The sequence below is a fragment of the Neodiprion pinetum genome, chromosome 1, assembly GCF_021155775.2.
Source record: "Neodiprion pinetum isolate iyNeoPine1 chromosome 1, iyNeoPine1.2, whole genome shotgun sequence".
Lineage (NCBI taxonomy): Eukaryota > Metazoa > Arthropoda > Insecta > Hymenoptera > Diprionidae > Neodiprion > Neodiprion pinetum.
In genome coordinates, this window is record NC_060232.1 from 1,334,694 (window position 1) to 1,359,464 (window position 24,771).

The window sequence follows — 24,771 nt, forward strand, 5'->3', positions numbered from 1 at the left end:
TTCTTGTCGGAGGCGACGTTAAAATATTTTATACAAAAACCCAGACGACGATCGACGTTCCAATATTCCCTGAGAATTGAAGATTTCCCAAATACTTTCAGAGTATATAGTTTGCAGACACCCAGTGACTTTCATTTACCATTTACAGCAGCGGGTGCGATGCGCGATAATCGAAGACTCGTTGCAATTGAATTTTAGGAAAAATGAAAAGCGACTCACCATAGAGACGGGGATGTGTCCTCCAGCGCCGTTTGGGTAAGAGTACGGTGATACGAGGTAGCCCATGTTGAACGATGAGGTATGAGGAGTAGGGTCCACCTTTCCTGCTCGCCACCGAAAAAAACACAACGACACAAGAGAAAACGGATTAGACGAGTCGTCATCGATCTTGGTTTGAAATGAAAGAATTTACATCTGATCATACGCAACGTGTGAGGGGAAAAAACAAGTACAAGAGGATCTGTAAAGGTTGATCGAAAATTAGACATCGGTTTTTAGTATCGATGCGTATCAAGCGGAACTTTGAGCATCGGGTTTCGGACTATTCAAAACTTTGACGTGTCGTCAAAGTCCGACTTCTTTACTCCAAGTTTCACCACCAAAAAATCCGGACTTTAGCGCTTTCGGAACTTTTCAAATTAGGAATTTTCACCCCGCTCCCAAATTTCCATCATCCCCGCGTTTCTCGGTCTTTTTTTCTTCTTCTTTTTCTCCTTCTTCCTCTTCTTACGAAGAGTAAAAATTGAAGCGAAGAACAGCGCAAGACTGCATTACGTTTCATAAAATGACCAGAGAGAACATCTCCGCGTACAGTTTTTGCGCGAGTCGTTTTAGTACCTATAAGCCCAGTGTTTCGTTGAACTGGGTAATGCATCCGGTCCGCAAGGTTGTGCCAATCATGGTTGTATAATAACACGAGGTGCAGGTATCGAAGCGCAAGGTGTATAATGACGGTGAAAAAGATAATTATCTCAACCCTTTTATTCGTTTCGAAGCAGGTGAAGAAAGACCGAGCGCCCATAAAGTACATTTGTAATAATATTTCGCCCCGAGCTAGGTCCAAGTTTTCTCTGAACTTCTGTTATTATTCCTACCAAAAAACCAAAAAACCAATATATATATACATCTAAATTTATTATTATTATATCAGTCACGAGTTGCAAAATTTGATCCAATCATCGATGATTGCGAGACGTTTTGACAATTTATTACATTACATCTTTACTCAAATTCCGGTAGAAAATAGGAAAGAATCATTTCGCAATTTGCCATCGCCACCGATACCAAAAATATACTTTCGGACTTCTAAACAACGTCTCGAGATCGTCGTCGTTTACTCCGATTCTCGTTTTTCCTCACTTGGTTCTAAATACATTGAAAATCGTACAGCAACGCGCATTATAGATATACGCGCGTACGTCTATCCATGCCAAGAATCATCTCATTGTCAGTCAATTAGGATTTCAACGCGACGATACGATGCGATGCGATGCGATGTCGAGTCCGGCACGCGGCGTTTCCTCTCCTTCCCCTTCACCGCCATTCTTACCCTTTAGTAGAACCACTTTATCTCCCCGTTCAGCTTCTTAATCGTCGCGGTTCCCCTTTTCGCATTTCAACGAAACATGTCAGTTTTTTATTACAATTATATATCTCACCAGAGTTTAATAAACTGCGAAACATAACTTGAGCAATTTTCGAGCAAAGAACCTTAAAGCTTCCTCAGCTGCGCCAACATCAAATGCAAGATCATCGGGAATCGCGGAATTCGTCGGTCGTTAAAAAAGATGAATAAGAAGAGAGAAAAAAGGCAGAACAAGAAAAAAAATATAAAAAAAAATTAAAATTAAACAAACTCTTAAAAAATATTGTGAAATAGGAAAGACGTGACCGAACGGTAAATAAAGTAAACATTGTTTAGATTTTCTCCATTATATAACGTACGATAGTCATCCCTCTCCTATAAATTTCAATCTATATGTTTCCATTCTCATCTCATTCCCTCAATTCCTCAAAATACTTTCAAGCCGCTGTATAACTCACGCGATTATCCACAGATTACACGGCTGTACAAGTTTTACCCTGCATGCACAAATATAACTCACCCTAGATATCTATTTCAACCCTCGCAGCAAGATTCTTGGCTTGTATAATTCTGCCGTCGTCGCGTTTAAGCCCGTAAGACCGTTGAATGGATATCGTCTCGCGAATTTCCTTCTCTCTCTCTCTCTTTCCTCGTTCTTTTTACCTCTCATTCGCACCAACCCGTTCACTCGCTAACTCAGCGGAGAATTTCGCCGGTCGCTTCGCCGCATCTCCATATAGTTATAATAGTTCTTTTCGCGCCATCTTTAAGCGCTTTATGCATGCACATCTGTGTATAACAATACCCTGCGTATACTATAATACGCACATATGCGCACACGTGGAATCTAACGTACAATGAGCGTAGGCAGGTTGCCCAGTGCCAATGAAATATCAAATTCGCTGACATTTCCCGGTTTTCCAGACGAAAATAAACGTTCTTCCAGGACTCGTTTAAACATAATTTGACTAAATAAATGCACTTTTCCATGTAAATTAGTTAAAAATTATTATACGTCAGATGTCGATGTCGTAAGTTAAAATAGTCCAATTTTTCTTAAAAACAATTACAATACATCAATAAACGTTCCAATTATAAGAAACTAACCGAAGATTAGGATTAGCCATTCTTTCGAGACGTGACGGTAGAAACACCGACCTGAGAATATTGGCGCTTTTCAGTACTTCATCTTCACATTTTTCATAAATCGTACATAGTACTCGACATAAATTTAGCAATTCGTAATATTCCTTCATAAAACCATATTTCTCGTCACTTGTACCCTTTTTCCACTAACCCCTTCAATATTTTCAAAGAATCGTACAACACTTAAAATGAGAAAGAAAATCCAAAAATTCCTTGACACGTGCCCGATTTCCGTGACAATTCCCGATTCTCCAGAGATTTCCCTGACAATTGGACACCCTGCATGGTAGATTCCTATTAATTTACTCTCTCTCTCTCTATCTCTCTCTGTGTCTTTTTCATTTCGTCCCGCATCCCCCGATTCTAAACGGCTCAACTTTCCTGTCTCCTTATAACGCATCCCTCTGAAAGACCCTCCCAAGTTCCTCCTCCTCCTCCTCCTCCTCCTCGATGAGTATAATATAAGCGAAGGCGACCTGCACGGCCTGCATGTGTATCGCGTGGGTGTAAACAGACCCCTTCTTCGCGCCGTCAACGTTCCCTGGGCCCTCTTTCCTGGGCATCCTGCGACTGTAATACGCGTCAACCCTCGAAGGAAAGCCCCCCAACCTGCGCGCAAGCAGCGCACAACTGCAAACACAAACTTTGAGCTTTGCTCTCCTCTGAGTTTGTTTACTTCTCCGTCTTGTTGGAATAATACTCGGATGGTAATAATAGATCTATCTATATATATGTATATGTATATATTTCTCTCTCTCCATTTCTCTATTTCTCGCCACTCTTTTTTCCCACGTGTCGTTCTTACATGTATATTCTTTATTTGCTCATCTATCGCACAACGGGTTGAATTTTCCAGTCAAGTATATCGTGTCGACGACGATTTTACAATGCGCAGTTTTTTAGGTCAGAATTACACAGTTTTAGTCCATCGATTTCATCTTTCATGAAATTTTTCACAAAAAGTCGATTACATATAAAAAAAAATCTTCCTTACTCTTTTCTTTGTAATTAACATACGAATATTGACTAGAGATTTAATTTTCGTCCAACATACGGACCGAATATATTATTAGAGCATTTACTTCATCTGCGATAAAAAAATAAAAAATAAAAATATAAATCGCCATTCCATCAAATTTATAACAAGGAGAGCAAGTAAAATGTGCCTACCCGTGCATAACACGCACACACAAATCGGCGATGCCTACGTGTAGCAACAGACATAGGCTCAAGGGGGAGGAATCTGGTTCTCGTAATAAATTTTGGCAAAGGAGTGCAATCAGAGAGAGCTGACGACGAGTCGAATAAGAAGGAGGAGGAGGAGGAGGAGGGGGCGGAGGAAGAAGAAGACGAAGACAAAGAAGAAGAACAAGTAGAAGAAGAAGAAGAAGGAGAAGAAGAAGAAGAAGGGTAGGGCGTTAAGGCTATAATGGACAAGCTAGTGTGTACACCTTGTTGTCGGCTGGTAAATTACTATAATTGTGAAGTTCCGGTGATTTTTAGATTAGCTCTGGTCCATCAACGGCATACCCACCACCACCACCACCACCGTCGTCGTCGTCTTCGGCCAACCTGCAGCATCCTACGCCGGGTTTAGCAGCGCGAAGGAGGAAGGGAGAAGACCCCGAGGTTCTCAAGCCCATCTCACAGGTATAATGCTGGACGAATAAATGTGTGTGGTGGGTATAAGTATTACCCGAACCCTGGAGCGGTGCGGCAGGGCCGTTCCAAGGAATGAGGAGGATCCACTCTTCGTAAGAGAAAAAAGGGAATAGAAAAAAGAAAAAAAAAAGAAAAACGTGATCACGGGATTGGAGATAGGAGATGAGGTAACGATTCTTTCAATTGGGTCAAGGGAAGCTGGTGAACAAAGATCGAAATTTCCACGATCTGACACCTGACTTGTCGAGCGTATAAATATTATAATAAACATTACGTTTCGTATGAATTCTATAAACTTTACCGATTTACTAATTCTTCCTTTGATTCCCCAGTTTAATTAATCTCTTCCGCTACAATATTGCATATATACTGATTGTGAGTCTTGCTTCCCTTCTGTTGCTCGAGCTATATGTTATAAATGTGTCTGTGATAGGTAACGTTAAGAAAATAACAAAAGGATATTTCTTCTCGTCGTCAGCCGTTCTAGCGAACCAATACATAGCTTGATACGGTAATAATGAAATTAGTCTCGGTTTTAAGATTGTGGTAAGAAGAAATGGATCCGATCGTATCGTCCTTTCGCCTTGTCTTTCTTGTCACGACAGGTCCGCAAAGCCCGAATCCCTTTGGAAATGAGTTGAAAAATCCTTTCGACGATTCTGAAGGAATGGAAAACGACTAAGATGAAAGAATCACAGAATATGTGAAATCAAATAATCTAACAGTGAGAAAATATACAAGTACTGGGATGTTTCAAAAAGAATGATTCACGATTTTCCACCGTGGTACCCATAAAAAGGTTGTTTACGTTAAAAGAAAAATTGCGCTCATTTGATTTTTCCCGTTTTTCCACACTTTTTTAATTTGCAATGAATCACGTTGTAGCACTTCAATTATTATTTCTTTCCTGACATTCGTATTCAACCCAAAGATCACGATCCAAAACGCAACGAAGTATTAACCAGGAAGTGTGTACCTATGTAAAATAAATTATTCAAACAAGAGATTCTTTCTACGTTTCATGATATATAAATACGGAACGTAACTACAGATTGAAAAAGTGATCGTCAAAGTTCAAATATCAATATCGAATTATCCGTACCGAATCTACAAAGATCAATTAACACCCTGCGTCCTGTAATTAAAAAAATCGCGAGTAGCACGTCACAATCGAAAATGTCTAAAAAATTTTTTTCAAAAATCTGCAACAAGTGCAAAACATCTCTACCGGATCAGGTTATAGATACGAGCTGTTTGGATGGCATAACAGGTGAACAGCGGTTCAAAGTTCACTGACACAAACACAGGGTGCTTGACAGCTATTGCCCTGCTCTTGTGAAGGGGCAAAAAAAAAAGGGGGGGGGGGGGAGGGGAGAGAGACCGATGAGTATGAAAAACTGAAACTCTGCGTAGGGTTTTTCAAGGCCTACAAATATATCTTCGCTGTAAGTTATCCTCCTTTCAGTCTTTCGGAAGATTATTCCGAGAAAAAAAAAGCAAGAAAAGATAAATTTCTGACTCTGAACAGACGACAAGATATCCCTGAGAAGGGAAAAATTTATTTGAGAGTCAGAATTAAGGATCCCTGAAGAATCACGTGTTGCAAGAGTGTATTGGATCTTGAAATTTTTATTTTTTTTGATAGATACGTACGCATAAAGCAGTGAAAGTAAAAATAATTGTGTTGTACTTTTTTTTCGTTTTTTTTCCTCTTCCTTTTTCGATCAAGTAAAATTTGAAGTAATTATACACATCGAATTGAAAACTACCGCTGCAACAATATATACGAGGTTAGCCATACCAAAGAGTATAGTTCTGGAAATTGATTTTGAAAAAAAAAAAAAAATTTTCAATTATTGAAACTCGATCGGCACTTGTACATACTATTTTTACAATTACGCAGATGAATATTTGATTCAAATTTTTTACATTAACATATATATATATCAGCGTTTTGGATATCCCTACACATCCGATCCTGCCGGTCGCAGGTTGGTAAGAAGAAAACGAAACGGACAAACGAGTGTTGGAAAGAGAGTTTCGCATAGAATGAGAATCGGAATGAGAATGAGAATGAGAATGAGAATGAGAATGAGGATGAGGTTAAGGGGGGGAGTCCATGTGCAGGCAACCAGACGTCGTCTCTCCGAGAGGCGAGAGTCGGGAAAGGAGGCGGCGGAGGCGGGGAAGCCGATCCTGAGGCTCGGCCGACGCTCGTATGCCGTAACAAGAGAAGCCCCCAAGACTACGGACAATGGGTGCCTTGCTGCTGCTGCTGGTGGTGCTGCTGGTGCTGCTGCCGTCGCGACTCTCGAGGCGAGAGAGAGAGAAAGAGAGAGAGAAAGAGAGAGATGCGTTACAGTGTACGAAGAGAGAGGTGGAGAGGTAAATAATTTACAGGGTAGGTGGATGGACAGATAGGAAAATGAATAAGGATGCTGTGAAGTTAGCGAGCAACGTTAACGTAACGAAATGTCACGGGAGGGAAAAATTATTGCTGCGCAATATTAGAGAATGACTTCTGAGGAGTCGGTTTTTAAAAATATAAATATGTTTTGTCTGTATCATGGTTTACTAAATTTCAGACATTGTCAAAGGTTCGAAGTAACGATTTCTCACAAATATGAATCGTTGTAGTAACGTTACTAACTTCATACTTATGTTGGATAGGCAGCCAGCAGATGATGATGATGATGATGGTCATGGGTGTAACTTGTGAAAATGATCGTTGCACCATTGAAAGTAGACATTTGAAGGCGGAGGGGGCGTTCGACGTGGTTGATTATTCATACTTTTCGACACCCTTCTCATAACGGGGTGAAATTGAAATAAAAAGAATTGAAGAATATGAAAGAACTAGTTGAGCATGATTAACGTTTTGGGCACTTCGATTCTTCCAATCTTCGGAATAGATAAAAAAAAAATTTATTTTTGTGCCTCAGTTAAGTTAATCAGTTTTTTTTTTTTTGTCATGCATCGAAATAATAGTAAAATATGCACACCCCCATTGAAAGTTTGCTTTCGTAGTCTTGGGAGAAATCGTAACAATTTAATAAATTCGCTAGCACAAGTCTGCAAAGATTTTGCGTTTCAGATTTGTGCACGTGATTATTATACGTTAAGTGATATTAAAGAAATGAAAATGAATTTTTTTTTCTTAATTTTGTACTTTGCAGCCAGGTAAGTGCGCTATTTAAAAATTGAAGAAGATTCACGATTTAAATTATTCAGGTAATAAAAAACCAAAATAATATTATTATTTTTAATAAAAGTATTTCAAATGAAAGTTCCTTCAATTGTAATTTACAAAAAATGTTTAAGAAACTAGGTCATTTTTCTTAAAATCCGAAATATCCGTCAGGTTTCTACAAAAGTAAACTTCATCTAATAAAACCATTTTCTCTTTTCTTACCTACGTGGAATAAATCAAAATTTGACATCTAAAGCCCAGACTCAAAACTCGCATTGACCGGTATTATGTTGCATACATACTTAATCAAGCTAACTCCTCATCGCACATTTCGCATCCCGATATTACAGCGAGTGAGAGTGATCGCAAGTAGAATCTCGAGAGTACAAGAATAAGAGGCTGAAGAGAACAAGAAAAAGCAGCATCGTTTCGGTACAGCGACAACAAGCCCAAGTCGGAGAGACGGACGGAAAAGTGAGAGCATGAAAGAAGGGGGGGGGGGGGGAGGGGGAATGGGCGCAATTCCTGGGCTTCGTATCTCGTCGGTTTGTGGGATGGGATGATGGCATGGCATGGCATGGCATGGTATGGTATGGTGGTTGCCTGGCCGCGTGTAACTGCAGCGTCGTCGTCGTCGCCGGCGTCGTTGGTTATAGGCTAGACGGTTGTGGCGCGGATGCCGGTTCGACCGACCTTCTCTCTTCGCTCGCTCCGCTCGCTCCTGGCGAGACACACACGACGCCTAAAGAGAGAGAGAGAGAGCGAGAGAGGGTGAGAAAGAGAGAGAGCGAACCCGACGTTACGGCAACGCCGCGAAGGAAGAAAGCGCGGAGAGGCCTTGCTTGCTCGCCGGATACCCCGACTTCTTCTTCTTCTTCTTCTTCTTCTTCTTCTTCTATTGCTCCTTCGGCATCGTTCAAAAATCCACGCGGTCCCAGCGACCCCCAGCACCGATTTAGAAACGATTTGACAAAATCGCGAAAACACGAATAAAGAGACTAGGTGGAGTATCGAGTTCGAGCTTATCATACTTCACACTTGCATGACGATTTTTTATATTTTGGCATTCTTGTAGACTTTTAATCTGCTCTTCTTTTTTGTTTTTTGGAATGAATTTTAGTAGATATTAGGTGTAATAGCACGAAATTTCTATCCGATGAATAGTTATATTATACCTATACTTTTGATTTTCATTCCACGCGTGTATACTTAATCGCAGTGTGAACAAGTTCCTCTTTCTCTTTCTCTCTGTTTTTTTTTTTTTTTCTTCTCCCGTTCTCTCTCTCGCCTTGTCATAACCTCTCTGCAGACGCTGTAAAACCAGCAGAATTTATGACGCGTATAGATCCAAACACACTTTTGAAAGCGTAAAAAACTTTCGTACATTTATAACGCGGTATGGACGCGCACACGCGCGCATGCAGTAGGTATATATCCACGCACGCATAGCGTTGCACTGTACAAGCCCGGTAGGTAGGTAGGTAGGTAGGTGGTAAGTTATAAGTGACGTCATCGAAGTAGCGAAGCAGCCAGTCAACGCGGCGCGAGTGATCGAATAAGCGAGTGAGTGAGTGAGATTTACACTCAGAGTGAGTAATGTGAGTCGCGAAAGCGGTAACACTGGCCGATAAATATCTATCTTCTTTCCATCTTCGAGTTATTTTTTACTTATATTTTTTATTCGTAATACATGTACATGGTGTACAACTTTATCACGACACACAAGTCTAATCACTGTCGTCAGTTCCGCCAAGGTGGTTAATGAAGTGGAAAAAGTTACGGCGATTCGTATACGTACACACAAAAATCACGAGACTCGTGTTAGTAATGTCAATGTATCGAAATATTGAAACAAAAATCAATATTCTGCATCTTTAGAATAGGCGAAGAGGTTGATTGTTACGAAAACTGAATTTGTTGACTTTTTACAAAGATGCGTCGTTACAATGACGCTACAAACTTCGGCCTGTTCAAAAATCATCAACAGTATTGATTTTCAATTTTTCAACAGTATAATTAACGTAAAATCCCAACATGTGTTTCGTTAAAATTTTGAACCGGATACGCATTCGAAAGAAGAAAAAACAAAACGGGAGAATATAAAATGATCGGCAAAGTGTATGCAACGATCGTTATCTAGTCGTAAAAAATCCTCCAAAGTTTCACTGCACGCGAGTTCAAATTCCGCCTCGTTCAGCGTGCATTCTCATTCTCTCTTTCTCATTTTCTCACTTTCTCTCGACCGATAAGATTAGCGGCAAATTCCTCCTGCGTCGCAGCAAAGCCTGCAAGCACCGGATCGTCCCCCTCGTCTCTCGCCGTTCCTCAGCTTCTTTAGCCTCCCTCGATGACGAAAGTGTAAGAGATGGAAAAAGAAGAAGGAAAAGAAGTATTTTAGCACCTCTTCAACGCGGTGTCTTTTCTCTTTCTTTTCCTTCCACTTTGTATTTTTTTCTTTCATCTTTTTTTTTTCAACGAGATCAATTGGACTGCTTGAACTCCCTCTTCTTTTCTCCTCTCTCGTTATATTGCCCATTATATTACATACGTATACGTACATAACCTTCGTATGCAAACAAACACGAACGCTGCGGGAGGAGGTATAATAATAACAATAACGATAATAATAATCTTGCTGCGAGGCGGAATCAAAAATAATGGATTAAAATTTGCCGCTGCTTAATTAGGTACAGGCTGAATTATTATTGCCAGCTTTACTTTTACACGAGAAAGACAGGGTGAAAAAAAAATGTATAATAATTTACTGTTGGTAACTTCTCAACATTTGTTTGCTTCTCACGCATGATTCGATAAGATAAGAAAAACAAAAAAAAAAAAACGAATTTGGCGAAAAAATTAATGGTAGAATGAATATGATGTTATAGAAAACAAAAAGAAGAAATAAAACGTCGAGGATTCTTCATCGATGATTTCCATCTTCTTTTCCCACCTTTGTAACAGTGTGACGACTTTCAGGTTTGACAAAATGTAAACTAAGTGTATACGTATACCAAAGGAAGCGAAAAGCGTGTGCGAAATGGAAACAAAAATTTTCGATAACGTTCTCTCGTCTCTATATAATGTTGTAATATTATAAGCGAACGCCTCGTGGATACGTAGAACGTCAAAGAGAGGAGAGAAGTTAGAGGATTCCACGCGCGGGTGACTTAACGAAGCAATTTCAATTCATGCACACCGCCACGCGGACTCGAATGTTTCCAACCGACGAGTAACGACAACGTTGAATAAGGAGAGGAAAACGAGAGAGAAACAAGGACGATGCCGTCGCCGTCTTCGTCTTCGTCGTCGGCATTTACGATGGTGTACCGTGTTACACACGTGCTCAGCGACACCGTGTAAGCAGAAGAGGGCCGAAAGAGACACTTGAACGATACGGAAGGAGAAGGTGAAAGAAGAAAAAAATAAAATAAACACTAAACGTGTAATAACTAAAGTATGTACGTTGTCTTGGAACAAGAAAATTCAAACGAAGAAAAAATATGATAGTTAATAGAGAAGTGAAGACAGAAAAATGATAAGGAAAAAAAAAAGAACCACTTCGTTATCGCCAAAGACGGATGTAACAACCCTACGTACGTATGGGTAAATACAAACGAAGCGCGACACGCCGAAGAAGACATGGATCCGTGTCACTTGTCGTTCCTGGAATTCTCTGCGCCATATTCAGTACATAACCTGTGCACATGTAGTTATACATATACATATGTCACACACACACACACACACACACACCTATATATCTATGTATAAAAGAGATAGTATCGCAGCTTGTTATGTTATGTTAATCCCCGCATGGTCGATAAGAGCCACCCTACCGCTTTCCCAATTCCGTAGACCGCTGCACGGGCACAGGTTAATACGCGTCATTACGTGTGTAATTTTCGATTACCATCGTCATTATTATTGTTATACAGTGCCAGTTGCAAACTTTTGTTATACCCTGCAAGATCTTCGTTTACCAGGGTGGACACTATCTCCATCACGAAATTCCTTGACTTTCCGATGGTTGTCCAGACAATAATCTTATAATTTTCCCTGATCAATTCGGATGAATTGCTCGCAGCAAATTGATGAGAATACGCGTATTTTCCATGTAATTTTTTTTTTTTTTTTTTATTGGAAGTGAGAACTGTTACTTGGGTCAGACTGTCCCATCTAGCCGATGAGCGCAATCGTTTTTCAAAGTTTGAAGAGAAACTTCCGGGGATGATAAACAAAGTTTATATTCGATCTAATTTATCTAAAGCTTAAAAAAAATTGTAGGACGTATTTGTACGAAAGAAGAATATAACAAAGGATTCCCTGACTTTTCGCAAAAACCCCTGACATTTCCCCGACTATTCCAGAATTTCAGAATTCCGTGACATGTTCAGGTTTTCCAGGATTCTCTGACCAGTGGCCAACTTGAATTTTCATATGGCAATTTTTCTTGTAGCGTCACGTAAAATTATCTCTCTTCTGCGCATAAGTTCAGTTTCAACTTTAGAATCAAAATTGTTCAGCAAAAAACAACAAAACGAACTAATAACAATAATAATAAAAGAAATGGCAATTCGTAATAACTAAAGAGCCTGAAGTTAGTAACGATAACGTAACGAAGCATTGAGAGCAAATTGATCACTGTGCAAATTCCGAATGACTTTCAAGGAGTTGGCTTTTCCAAATACACGCGAGTATGTTCCATATATTGTGATTTATCAAATTTCTCAGATTGCTCCAAAACATGCATCGTTACAGTACCAACTTCACATATTCATTATAATTGTTACGTGCGTTAACGTGTAGTCGAGACACAATTTCGCTGAGATTGTTATAATTTCTTTCGACGTAAATTCTGAACCTCTTCCGAAATGTACAAAAACAACAAAAAGAACTGCCTTGTAGGCAGTAAATTATCTCCCCCCAAGTGATTATACCGTAGGTAGCCGAATAGCAGCGGATGCGTTACGTAAATATGTTATGTTAGGTTAAGGTAGGGTTGTAATATTAATTTGGGTAAATTAATTAATGAAATACTTAATTAATTAAAAACTCTACGGAACGAAGCGCGCGGAGTGCGACCCGCGGCTACCGGCTTCGAGGGACGCGGCGAGTGGTCAAACAAAACCGGACAAGTATACGACGTGGCCGGCCGTGGGTGAGAAGAGAACGTTACAAGCTCGGAGCTCTGGCTCTCTCTTGGGTCCCGAGGATCCTCCCGATTCGTATTCTTCAAATCCGGACCTCCCTTGTCTCCGCGAATAGATTTCGGACGTCGATTTATCCACCTCCGATAATCGCGTATAGGTAGCGAATAAGCATTTAAGGTTTTCTCAGAAACGAAATAAGAATTTTTTTCCCATGACCTTATCGACAAATATTTAGAGTATAGAAAGCATGACTTGACATTCAAATTACGATTTTTCGGCTTTCAAATCATCTTAGCAATACGCGCAATAAATATTACAATATGTTCCGTACACAGGAAGAAAAAACAAATCACATTTACTTTAAATCGATCTATCTATACGAGAGTGAAATTTTTTTAAAAATGCTGAAATCTGAGTCACTTGTTAACCCAGGAATAAAATTTTCAGATTTGTTAGTAAAATTTCATGACTTTCCAAGAGTCGCATTGAATCTGCACGACATTTGACAATTTTCAGATTTTTCGAGATCGTTAGACAACCTGGAGTAGAAGAGAAGATGAAGAAGTTCGACCAACAATACAAAAATTGAGGTGTAATAACCAAACGAAGGATGAAACGAACTGTACCCGCTGTTTCGCCGGTCCGTCCAAACCGTCAAGCTACATACCTAAACGGCTTTGAGCAACGAACCCAACGTGAAAGGAGGGAAGGAGGAGGAGGAGGAGGAGGAGGAGGAGAGGAGAGACGAACCGAGAGAGAGAGAGAGAAAAGAGGATCGAGGGGGCAGAGCTCACGCAGTTTCGAAAGCCCCACAGAGCACAGACTGGGTCTGCTCTAAACAAAGAGCTTTATGGCCATATTTATAGTTGTCGTAAAACACTACACAGATTGCTAACCTCGCTCAACGGACGCGGCTCCACGATCCCGACCGACCACGACGCTGCTTGTGGCGATAGTGCTGCCGTCATGGTGATAGTGGTGATGATGATGGTGGTGGTGGTGGTGGTGGTGGTGGTGGTGGTGGTGGTGGTGGTTCCCTACACCCTCTCTCCTTCGCTCTTTTTCTCATTCCTCGCGCCCCCGAAACCGTTCTTAGCTTCTCGGTCCTCCGCCCTACTTTTTCAGTCTTCTATCTCTTAATTTTTATCTCGTTTCACCCCACGATTATCCTCATTGTCCTCTTCGCACGATCGACAATCCTTGATATTCCTATTCGTCACAGGCTATGTCACCACGTGTGAAGCGTAATTATGATACGATGAGAAGAAAAAAAAAACGGGATACTGCAGAGAGTATTTTCATCTACTGCTGACGATGAGTGTATTAAATTATACTTTTGGGAACAATATCAGCGCATGTAATATTCCGCAATTAGAGTTTAAGCTCATTTTCGATTCATCTTTTCTCATTGTTTTAAGTAGATACTTGATTCGTTCGGTACCTACACTCGGTTCAACGAGCACGCGTTGAACTCGATCTTTGCATATCTCATTCCCTCTTCGCCTTAAATTACTTATACACTCAATAAACGATATTCAATATTTGAAGATAAAAATACTATGCATCGTTCACGAATTTCGTAAACTGCTTTGACATACATAAGTCATGAAAGAATAAAATTAGTAAAAGAAACACAAAAAGTTTTACTCGAAGCAGTAAGCCTGCAGCACGTTCAATTCATAATAATGTACGAAGTAAATTAAAAGTATGAAAAAAACGTAAAACGAAAGAACGGGGAAAAAAAATAGAGAATGAACCGACAATACCGAGAAACCAAATCTGTGCAAAGAAAATGAAAATGAAGAGTCCTAATAAGACGACGATAGTAAATGATGATAAAAGAAAAGAACAACATGGAGCAAGCAATGAGACGCGCGTACGTAGGTAACCCGTTATAGTGCCGGAATGGTAAATATTTGGCCTTGCGACAAGTCACCGTCATCGTACAAGAAGTAGTAGTAATAGTATTCGTATTCGTAGTGTGAAATTGTTTGAACAAAGCGTTTCATAAGTACAAACTTATAATGGACCAGACCATGAAACGTACGAACGAAGGAAGGAAGGAACGAACAAACGCAAGAAAGATATAAAGAATAATGCAAAGCAACGGCAAGTGCAGTAGTACAAGGTGTACCTACACCGTACAATGTCATCATGTTTTATAATTTCTGTATACGAAAGACCCTGAGCAAACACGTGTTGAGTGACAGTAGAAAGAAAGAAAATACACGCTGTTTGAAGAATTAAAAGTATTACATTGGTACAATGTTCTCAAAAAAGCTTCCGACAATATTTTCACGATACTTTTTTCATTGAATTAATCGTAAATCACGAATTTACGACAGCCTTGCCGATTATTTTTCAAAAAGACGAAAAAACCCGGCAAGCATTTGACATTGCTCAACGGATAAGAGAAGGTATGGCGGGACCGGCCGGTTTAAATGCGCGTAATTTCTACATCTAAGCCCTGCGCTGTACACACCTGCACGGTTTCGCGTTTATGAATCAAGTAAAAAACATGTAGGAATGAGGAACGTAGAGGCGAGGCGAGGCGAGGCATAACACCTCGGTAACCCCGAACGAAGGTGAAACGTTAGGACCGGGGGTAAAACTCGCCCTGTCGGAAATTTTCACGGAAAAGCATCTTACCAAGAGAAATTTGTTTAACCAGTTATAAAGGGAGGTGGTGCAGCAGCAGCAGCATCACCTTCACCGTCGTCACCCCAAAGGCAAGGTGTGTTGCGGGGGCGAAGAGAAGAAGAAGAAGATGAAGGTGGGATCTTGGGCAAGTTCTCTCTCGTGCCTCGCTCCCCGTAACCTTTCTCTCTCGCACTCCTCCAAATATAAGAAGAAGAAGAAGTGCAGCAGGTAGCCTCGTTAGCGGGCAGGTAGGCAGAGAGGCGGGCAGGTAGGGTGCAGGTAAAGGTAGGTGTATACACCATACTGACTGCACGTTGCAGTGGTGGAAGAGAAGTAAGTGCAGCAGAGCAGAGCGCGGGACCCCGGAGAGTCTGTCCGTCTGCATCTCTGGCCCACAAGACATACCGGGTGATCGTATTTGATATATCATTTATCGCACTCTCGCAGGGCAACCGAAGCGGGTGAAATTTTACCAGAAGAACATATCCGTCGTACAATGGAGTTTTATCGAGATCCGTAGAACTCGGCAAAATGTTGAACCGAACGAGGAGGATCGAACAGGAGGCAGCAGAAAGGCAGGTACCGTCGAATCCTGTCTCTGGAGAGTTGAAAAGTTGAAGAAGAGGAGGAAGGCGGTTGAGAAAAGTGAGAAGAGCGGGCACCGACTGCGAGAAAACAGGCTCTGTTGGGTGCCATGTGGATCGACGGCACGGAAGGGGGGCAAAGCCGTGTCTCCTGCGGAGAGGAAGAGACGAGAAGAGAAAAGAGGAGGCATGGCGGGCGGTAGGTGTAACCTAGGCATACCAAAAGAAGACGACTGAGGAGAAGAAGTCTGTCTGTTTGCTGGTGCTTTTTGCCTCTCCATTTACACGTCGCAGTGGAAAACAGGCAAAGCCTAATACAAAACTGAACGAACTGACAATAAGGAGAGAAGGGACGGTGCTGCAGGGATCCCGCGGACTAAACTTTGCCGATGTTGAAAAGCAGTTTGTCGATTGTGTGTCTCTCTACCAACGGACAACGGCGCAGCGTCCAGCGAGGCTGTAGTCGGTTGCCTAAATGACTCGGGGCTATCTAGCGGGAATACGACGCGCCTCCTACACCCGAAGAGAGAGAGAGAGAGCGAGAGACTCGCCGTCGTCAATTACTCGACAACGCAACGAGATATCATTGCCGCTCATTGTTATGTCGTCGTCTCGGCGCTCGGTTTAACGTGAAACGGAGTCAATCCATCCGCCTTACTCGCGTTTCGTAATTCGTTCTTAAAGACGACCGGGTTAATCCTGGTGACAAGATTTCAAATCTATTTTTCGCATTTCCAATTCCAATATACCTCGCACACTTATTATCACCCGTCTTGTATTCCTGTCAATGGAGACAACGTTAATTAGATCGATGATATTGATAACAAATCACGCAGAAACCCACCCCATGGGCGAGAATTTTAGTACCGACGGAACTAATACGCCGAGAGAAATATATTGTACGGTATATTTAGACGGACAGGGTAAAACGCGACGTTGAAAATTTATATCGATTGGCGGGAAGGTTGAGAAGGAGATAAATGAACAGAGAGCAAAAAGCTAGACTCACCGTAAACGGGGCTGAGGTCCGACCTGGCCGTCGTCTTTCCCGTCGAGTAGCTACCTCCGGAGAGTGATCCTTTTTCCTGTAACACAGATTATACGGGGTGTGGTGATTTCTGTGACACCTGTGTCCAACGACGACGGGTTCTGCCTACTTCCCGTCCTTGTTTACGTTAAAATAAGGCATAATAAGACGATGTTTGCTCATCGTCGTCGTCGTCAAGCGAGTTTATCTCGTTTCTCATTTTTCTTATAATACTTGAATCGTTTCTGCACGTGCTTGTTTATTTGTTTGTTTGATTTTAACACGGACCTGCTATTCGAGGATATTCGGGGCGTCCGTTGTCTGAACACAGGCTTGGGACGGACACTTATTTCACCGTCGAGTCTGGCTTATGAGATGATAATCCCAGGTTTTCTCCGCGGGCAAAAATTATTGGGTATACATACCTCCTGCACACAGTCAGTTTGCTATTCGAGTTTGCGTTCGATCTCATTAGCAGCGTAGAATTATAACTTTCTAGTCACGATTTCAACTCACAGGCGTCAATTCGAAATAATCTTCAGACGAGGTATTAGATTAAAACATGATAAGGTGAAATACATATTTATCACAATGTGGAAAACAATCTGACAAAATTTCTAGGAATTATGGGTCTGTTTGTTGTAACACCTTTCAAATTAGGTAAATCGTACAGAAACGAATCGATATTTTGAAAACCCGCAACACCCGGTCACCGAGAAGAGTGATGTAATAAAACTGGACGCATTTCACTTGTGGATGAAGAAAAAAAAAACATAACAAACAAGGTTCAAGTTCGCAGAAGCGATGAGTCTTATGCAGACAAAAAAGGTCTTCCAATTGTTTGAAATTCGATAAAGTTAACGTATTCCCCGAAAAGCGAGCACTATGAAGTTGCGTAAGAGATTCGTTTGTTCCGTTGCGTTTGAACGAGCCTGATGTTAGTAACGATATCGTAACGAAACATTGGGGAAAAAATCACTATTTTCTTAATGTTACAACGACTTTTAGGGAATTAACGTTTCGAAATATGAGTGTTTTTGGTTTATTACGGTTTTCAGACAACTCCAAAATCGCGAAACAACGGTTTTTCCTCCACACGACTCGTTTACGATAACGCAACCGACTCGAGCCTCGTGCGAATCGACCGGACACTCCGAACTTGGCAACAACAAAGCCCGCGTTTTATACCTAGATTATGTTTTGTTTTATCACGAGAAGCGAGCACTCCGAAGTTGCACGATAGCGATTCGTTTGTTTCGCTGCGTTTAAACGCAACCAACTTGAACCTCGTGCGAATCAGGCGGATCGCCCTAAGTTGGCAACGATGACGAAGCCCCGCGTTTTCTATCTACATTTATATTTCGTTTTATAATCATCAGCAACGACTAACCTCCGACTCTGTGAGGTCGATAAGGGAGCTCTTCTCCTCGGTGAGGTTCTCCGAGGATCGTTTCTCGTCCTCGCCCTCATCCTTGAAAATTTTGACCTCGTCCTTGCTTCCGAGATCATCGCCACCGCCGCTGCTGCTGACGTGCGGCATTATTGCGCTCGGCTTACGATTAGCTCGAGCCTCCGATCGGCCGATCTCCGATTGTCTTTTATCCCGTCCTCTCGTTATCGGCGTCGGCGTCCGCGGCGTCGGCTTCAGGAGGCGAGAGTCCGGCTTTGTCTCGACGTTTCGCCGAACTCAATGCCCGCCTCTGCTTCCTTATTTCCCCGTGAATAGAGAATAGGCGACGGCAAGAGCACGATTATTAACCGACACCACTGCTCTCCGAGGAATAATAAACCGAAATAAACAAAACAAAACGAAACAAAACAGGATCACCACACACTTTGTATTAACGGGCCAATTCTTGTACATGTATCGAATCAATATCCTTCCTCCTCTCGTTATCTTCCTCTTCTTCTTTTTCTTCTTCTTCTTTACACTTCACACCGTGACGACATTATTAGCGTAAAATCACATACGCGCATTTTTATGGTATGATTAACGGGAAGAAACGAAAGAATTTAAATTAAAAGTAACGAAAAACTTATTGGTCACAACTTTTCTCCTCCCACGTCCTTTCTGCATTTGTTCTTCTTTTCGTTCACAAAACTCGTTCGACGACGAATTTCCTTCTTACTTTTATTATTTATTCATTTTTCTGTCAAAAACAAAACTACGTTGTACAAGAGACGTCGACGAAGATGATGATGATGGTGAAACGATGACGATGACACACAGGCACACGCGGGCACAGAATAATTAATTATTCACAGTGTTAAAACAGGTCGGTAGACAGACGATGCACGATGGGGGGGGGGTCATCAACAACAACAACGACCACGACGTCGAGGAGAGATAGAGATATGGGAAGAATAAAGAACGAGGAAAGAAAAGAAAATAAAAACCGACCGTTAGAAATTCATTAAGAAACTTGTCAACTTGATTGTTATTGTTGTTGTTGTTGTTGTTGTTGTTGTCGTTATTATTATTATTATTGTTATTGTTATTGTAACGATTATTATCAGTGCAACTGCCGCGTTAAATCCAGTTTACTCAACGAGCGTGTACGCGCACTGCACACGTGTGCATGTATACATGCAATATACTATTACATATTATATACACAGGAGACTTGTATACACACACGTCCAACTGTATATACATACATGTACATGTGATACGTGGGTGGGTGTATGTCGTTGCGTTTCGTATATGTATATATGGTATATACGTGTGGATATATATATATATATATATACAAAATGTGGGTGGGTGAGCGTATGTATGTATGTATTTATGTACGTGTTTGCGTGTGTGTCGAGTGTGCGTGCGTGCGTGCGTGTCGTGTGTTTTTTTACACGCGAGCATGGAGCGCGCAGCGCCTAAAAACTGCACCACCGCGTGGCGGCCGCGTAGAGTGATCGAGGAGCAGCAGCAGCGGGTGATCGTGGTGTAGAATAATAACGGGGTTAATAAACACGCGGACGGCCATCATACCACCGCGGTATATGTAAACACCGACGTGTTTAGACGGCCCCAAGTAAGCTTGATGGCTGCTCGGTGCTAACTGCGAGGCTGCCGAGACGGCGGCGCGAACGGAGCTCGAGGTTCGGCGGGCGGCTCCGAGTCTCGGCCAATCGCGGCGAGCCTCTCGACGCCTCGGCTTCCCTTCCTCGACCTAACCAGTGATGGCAGTCAGCGGACCGACGACGGCCGAGCAACGCCGGAAACGCACGAACGCTGCGCCCTCGCCTCGATCCTACGAAACGAAACCACGCACCGCCACGGATTCTTACGCTCGCTCTCGGATCTCTCTCGTCGCGCGACAATCCTGCGACACACGCCTACCTCCCGAGTGACCCTGGATCAGGCTGGATTACGGCTCTGCCAACGAATTTATCGACTCTCGATGGAACGACAGATTCGACATAGCTTTCGGCCCTTTATCCCTAGCTTGTTGTTCGTTTCTCTGAAAATCTTCTCACCCGTTATTGGGAGGTTTTTCAACCGTCGATATCGTCGTGCATCGAACAATCGAAGTCCAGAAGTCCCGCTTCGGCGACGATCCGAATTCGAATCGTCGTGCGTACGTATCAACGGTGCAAAGCAACAAGGCCCGACGATCGAAGGTACGGAAGCGGGATGTTTGACTTGGAATGTTCCGAGAAGAGGACTGTTTGGGGAAATTTGTTTCGAGCCTGTGTTATAGGTAGCCCGAGCCGGGGCCTCTGCACCCCTCCACGTCGAGATGAGATATGAGGCGGTGGGACCGACGCCCGGCTCCTCAGCCACGAAACTAATGACTGCGTGATAGGTGCCTCTGCCTATAGATCGTGAACCGAGGAGAGAGAACCCGTCGGCCGTTTCGGCCGTTTCGGGCCCGCCCCCCTCCTCGAGCTCCGCGCCGCGACCGAAGTTTCGTATATACCTGTACGCAACACCCGACGTGCATACACACGAGAGACCCACCTACCTGTACGCGATTCTATAGCCGGCCGGCGATCCGAGGTGCATACAACGCACGGACTCCGGAGCTTATATACGCGCCTTTCGGAGTAAACGAGATCCTCCGAGGCCCCGAAGACCGGCTGTACTTTACGATGCAGTTTACCTCGTTTGCGCCGGCAGGCTCGGGCCTCGCGCGGGCCCCGTTCAATTAGCTTCCTTTTTTGTCTTTTGGGCCGCCTCCTCGTATCGAACCCTACCCGGAGGATCTCTCGCATCTCCGAAAGGCGCGAAAATAAGCCCGTGCTTTTCCGAGGAAGGGGGAGGAATTACGTATGCGCAGGTTGTCGATCCGCGAACCTCCTCTCTCCTCCTACTCCTCCTCCTCAGCCCCCTCGTGATCCACGCAGCCTTGGTCGACGATCGGAATTAAGAAACGGGATTACAGAAACGGGAGCCTCGCAGGGAACAATGCGAGACCACTGAGATTTCGGTGATTCAGAGAACAACGGAGCCACCACCAGCCTTTGAGAAATCTTTGGCAATACGATCTTTTGACCCGGCCCGGCGTTCCTGGAAACCCTTCTTGACTGGGTCTCGACTTACCCACAGCTCCCACGTACATAATACATCCGTACCATGTACCCGAACCTTTCTACCCAACCCAACTCACTCTCGGAGCGATAGAAGCTATACACCGGCTAACCAAATATTAGTTTCCTACACTAATCATAGATTATCGTTTCTATTAGACATGTTGTACCTACAACGTTGCATCTTTTTTACTTCACCTTGTAGAGGTAAGGAATTTGCAAGTCTGTTCTGCAGTGGGGTTATACATTATATACGCACAATAGTCCTGCACGGTCGAGTCGAAATGAAAACAAACATTGCGTGACAATAATGTATGAAGATTGTTAATTTATTCGTCCCGGGGTCAGTGCCGCAGGACAACTTGGAGTTCGTGTCCTGGCGGCTGCTCACCTGAGGTTTAAGGTGGAAGGTAGAAGGTGCGCTGCGACCGTCACGCGATTCTTTTCACCTGCACGTTGCAGCAGCGGCAAGAAAAACAGATTCCCTTTCCCTTTTCACATTTAACGATTTTCACAATAACGACCAACTCCACGTTTTGCAAAATCTACACGCAGGGCACGCGGTTTAATCGTCGTCTCTACCGACCCCAATTATAAACGTTATACGTATACGTTATTTGGCTGATCGTTGGATCGTTGGCCGCAGATTAACAGTGCGAATATTATACATGCAATATGCGTGTACCTTTGTACAAGTATATAATGTATGTATATAAATATATATACATATTGTATATCACCTGCGGGGGTCTTGGAAGATCGCGGGAGCTGAAGCTAAGTATATAAATAACGCTAATGAGTTGGTGTTAAAATTTCGGTCGTATCGACCCGCGTTCTCCGTAACGGTTGTGTGTTCGCGATAACACAATGCAATCGACTATCTAAGGAGAACAGGCATCACACTCGACGATGAGTATCCATTAGTAACTCGGTCGTTAATCCTCGAACGACATTGTGCCTCTGGTTATCGAAATTTATAGATATACCATATTTATAGATACGCGATACATGCGCACTATGTGTATCTAATATTCATGTATATGGTACGTTTCATCATGTACTCCGCATCGACATAATTATGAAACGGCATAATGTTGGGCATCGAAATTTTTCCCATTCTATAACGCGTTCAGTGAAAGTGCAGAATTATATGTACATTCAGCTGTGATCTGCACAATTTGAACTATGCAAAATTCAGAATCGCGTTGCGCTTATGAAATGGAAAATCAATGAAACAATGAGAGAAGCTGTCAGATTGGAGAAATTTGCATAGAATGATGGCAGCACTTCGTAGGTAAACGTAATTCGGTACGATGGCTTCTGGTGAAACGTTTTTCCTACTCGCGCGTTGCAGCACATCCTGTAAAAGTTAAACGTTAACTTTATATCTCTTTATTTTCATATCTTTCAATCTTTACTCCCGATATCTTCGACGTCAAACGCAGCGTATAACGGCAGGTATAAAAATTTCGTAACGCATTTCTAAACGCGCAAGTATAATCGGTGGGCATCAGGTTTGCGTAAGTCTAACGTCATATCAATTACAACCCCGCGTAGATGATTCCATGTATATCCTTCCCGTGCACGATCGTATGTAATTTCACGCCTTCGATGTACATAGACACAATAATAGACTCGCGGGTCATGGTCAGAGTTTGACAGTCATTCACTGACGCACTCTACACGCCGTATCGCGCGCAAGCCAGGAGACGAGGAGATAAGTCGTAGTATGTATGTATGTACCTTCTTTGGGTTCCTCGCGGTGTTGGGTGACAACTATGCACACTCGAGTGTCAGTGAATTCAATCCGTTAATCCCCCGTCCCGTCGAATGCCGGGTTTTACCATTTATAGATCACGGCTTTCGGCCTTTCAAATTATTACCCAGGTATTCCTCTAATTGTAAGATCGCGGAGAGGTAAAAATTCGTCGGATTTTCAATCTATAGATAAAATTAATGCAAACCAGACCTTGTATGTTTGTCGCTGGGAAACCGGATCGACGGCTCGAGTTGAAAAGCTCCGCGAATTACCTGCGCGATGGAATTAACGCTCTCTTGAATTTTCGATTACGAGTTGGGGATTAGGACTGGTGTGTTTCCGATTAGTATTTTTCTGCTTTTTAGATTCTCAGATTAGATATTCAGGCCGACATATTTTTGTAAATGTGTGTCGATGTACGGAGAAGTCAAGATTGAAAAGCGATGCCTGGTAGAAACGAGCACGCTGCTAATGCCGGCATCACTGTCATCGTTATAACATGCATGGGTACCTTACACGTTCGATAAAATTTCATAACTTATGTATGCCGCTTGATGGCTGAACAATAATCAAATGATCATTATAAGAGAATTCCGATAACGACTATCGTTGTCACTTGTCGGACGTTTGTTAAAGATTAATACGTATAATTCACCTGTCGCGGAAACCTTGTATTGCGTCGAATATTATACAAGTGATTATGTACCGCCTAAAACTCCAGGTATCACTTTGATCTTTGCATTCCAAAAAGGTCTCCAGACTGCACAGGTCTGCAAAAAAATATTTAGCGATGTTTTTGATAAATTTTATGTTTTCGAGTGTGCTGAATCCAAAAATGACTTTCATTTCCCTGCATCACGTACAGTATTTCTGCAAAATACAAGGTGTTTGCATAAAAACAAACGTAACAATAACGAAAAAGCCACTATCTTATTACATGAACTAAACAATATTTCTTATAAAAATTAAAGGAACAATTTCTTTGTGAAGTGTATTCAACATTCCTTGTTCGTTCTTTTCGCCTATAAAACCTTTTCTTTTTCTCTCTAATACAGTTTCGAACGCGCTTCTGCTTTGCATTTTCTGTTTCCCTGTTTGTATTTATTTTCCAGTCTCACTCTAATGCATATTAAATGAAAGTAAAGAATCACTATTGAACAGGATTTTTTGGAATCAAAAATAGGATACCGGGCTTCGAATTAAATCGGAGTTTTCACTCTAAATGAAACTACAAACACGAGTTGAAGAAGAAACCCGACGTGATGGAACTTTGTGAGTATTTTACCCGGTTTCAGTGAATCAAAATCCATAAAAAAACAGTATAAAAAACCTGTACAGTTTTTTTGTTGTAGATCTGTCCATCGTCCTTACGTTTAACGGCTGACCGAATCCTTGGAAGGCAACCAAGTCGCGTAATGAAAGATGAAGAACATGAAAAGAAAGGAAATATACATATATTCATAAAAAAAAAAAACCACAATTTATTTTACTTACAGGT

General features: G+C 42.2%; 1 protein-coding gene across 7 annotated transcripts in view; it reads right to left on the reverse strand.

Annotated features, from left to right (window-relative positions):
- Nucleotides 1-20,060, reverse strand: part of LOC124214633 (protein pangolin, isoforms A/H/I/S) — a 133,152-nt gene extending 113,092 nt beyond the window's left edge. The window contains exons 1-4 of one of the 7 annotated variants that reach the window (XM_069134635.1): nucleotides 19,835-20,060; nucleotides 18,375-19,134; nucleotides 16,967-17,042; nucleotides 220-323 (exon numbers count right to left, since the gene is read on the reverse strand). In XM_069134635.1, the coding sequence (XP_068990736.1) occupies nucleotides 220-323; nucleotides 16,967-17,042; nucleotides 18,375-18,524 (330 nt within the window). In that variant the 5' untranslated portion in view covers nucleotides 18,525-19,134; nucleotides 19,835-20,060. Of the gene's footprint in view, nucleotides 1-219; nucleotides 324-16,966; nucleotides 17,043-18,374 lie in introns of all 7 variants that reach the window. The other 6 variants (XM_046617135.2, XM_046617129.2, XM_046617109.2 and 3 more) reach the window with 6 other exon arrangements.
- Between the last annotated feature and the right edge of the window lie 4,711 nt (nucleotides 20,061-24,771).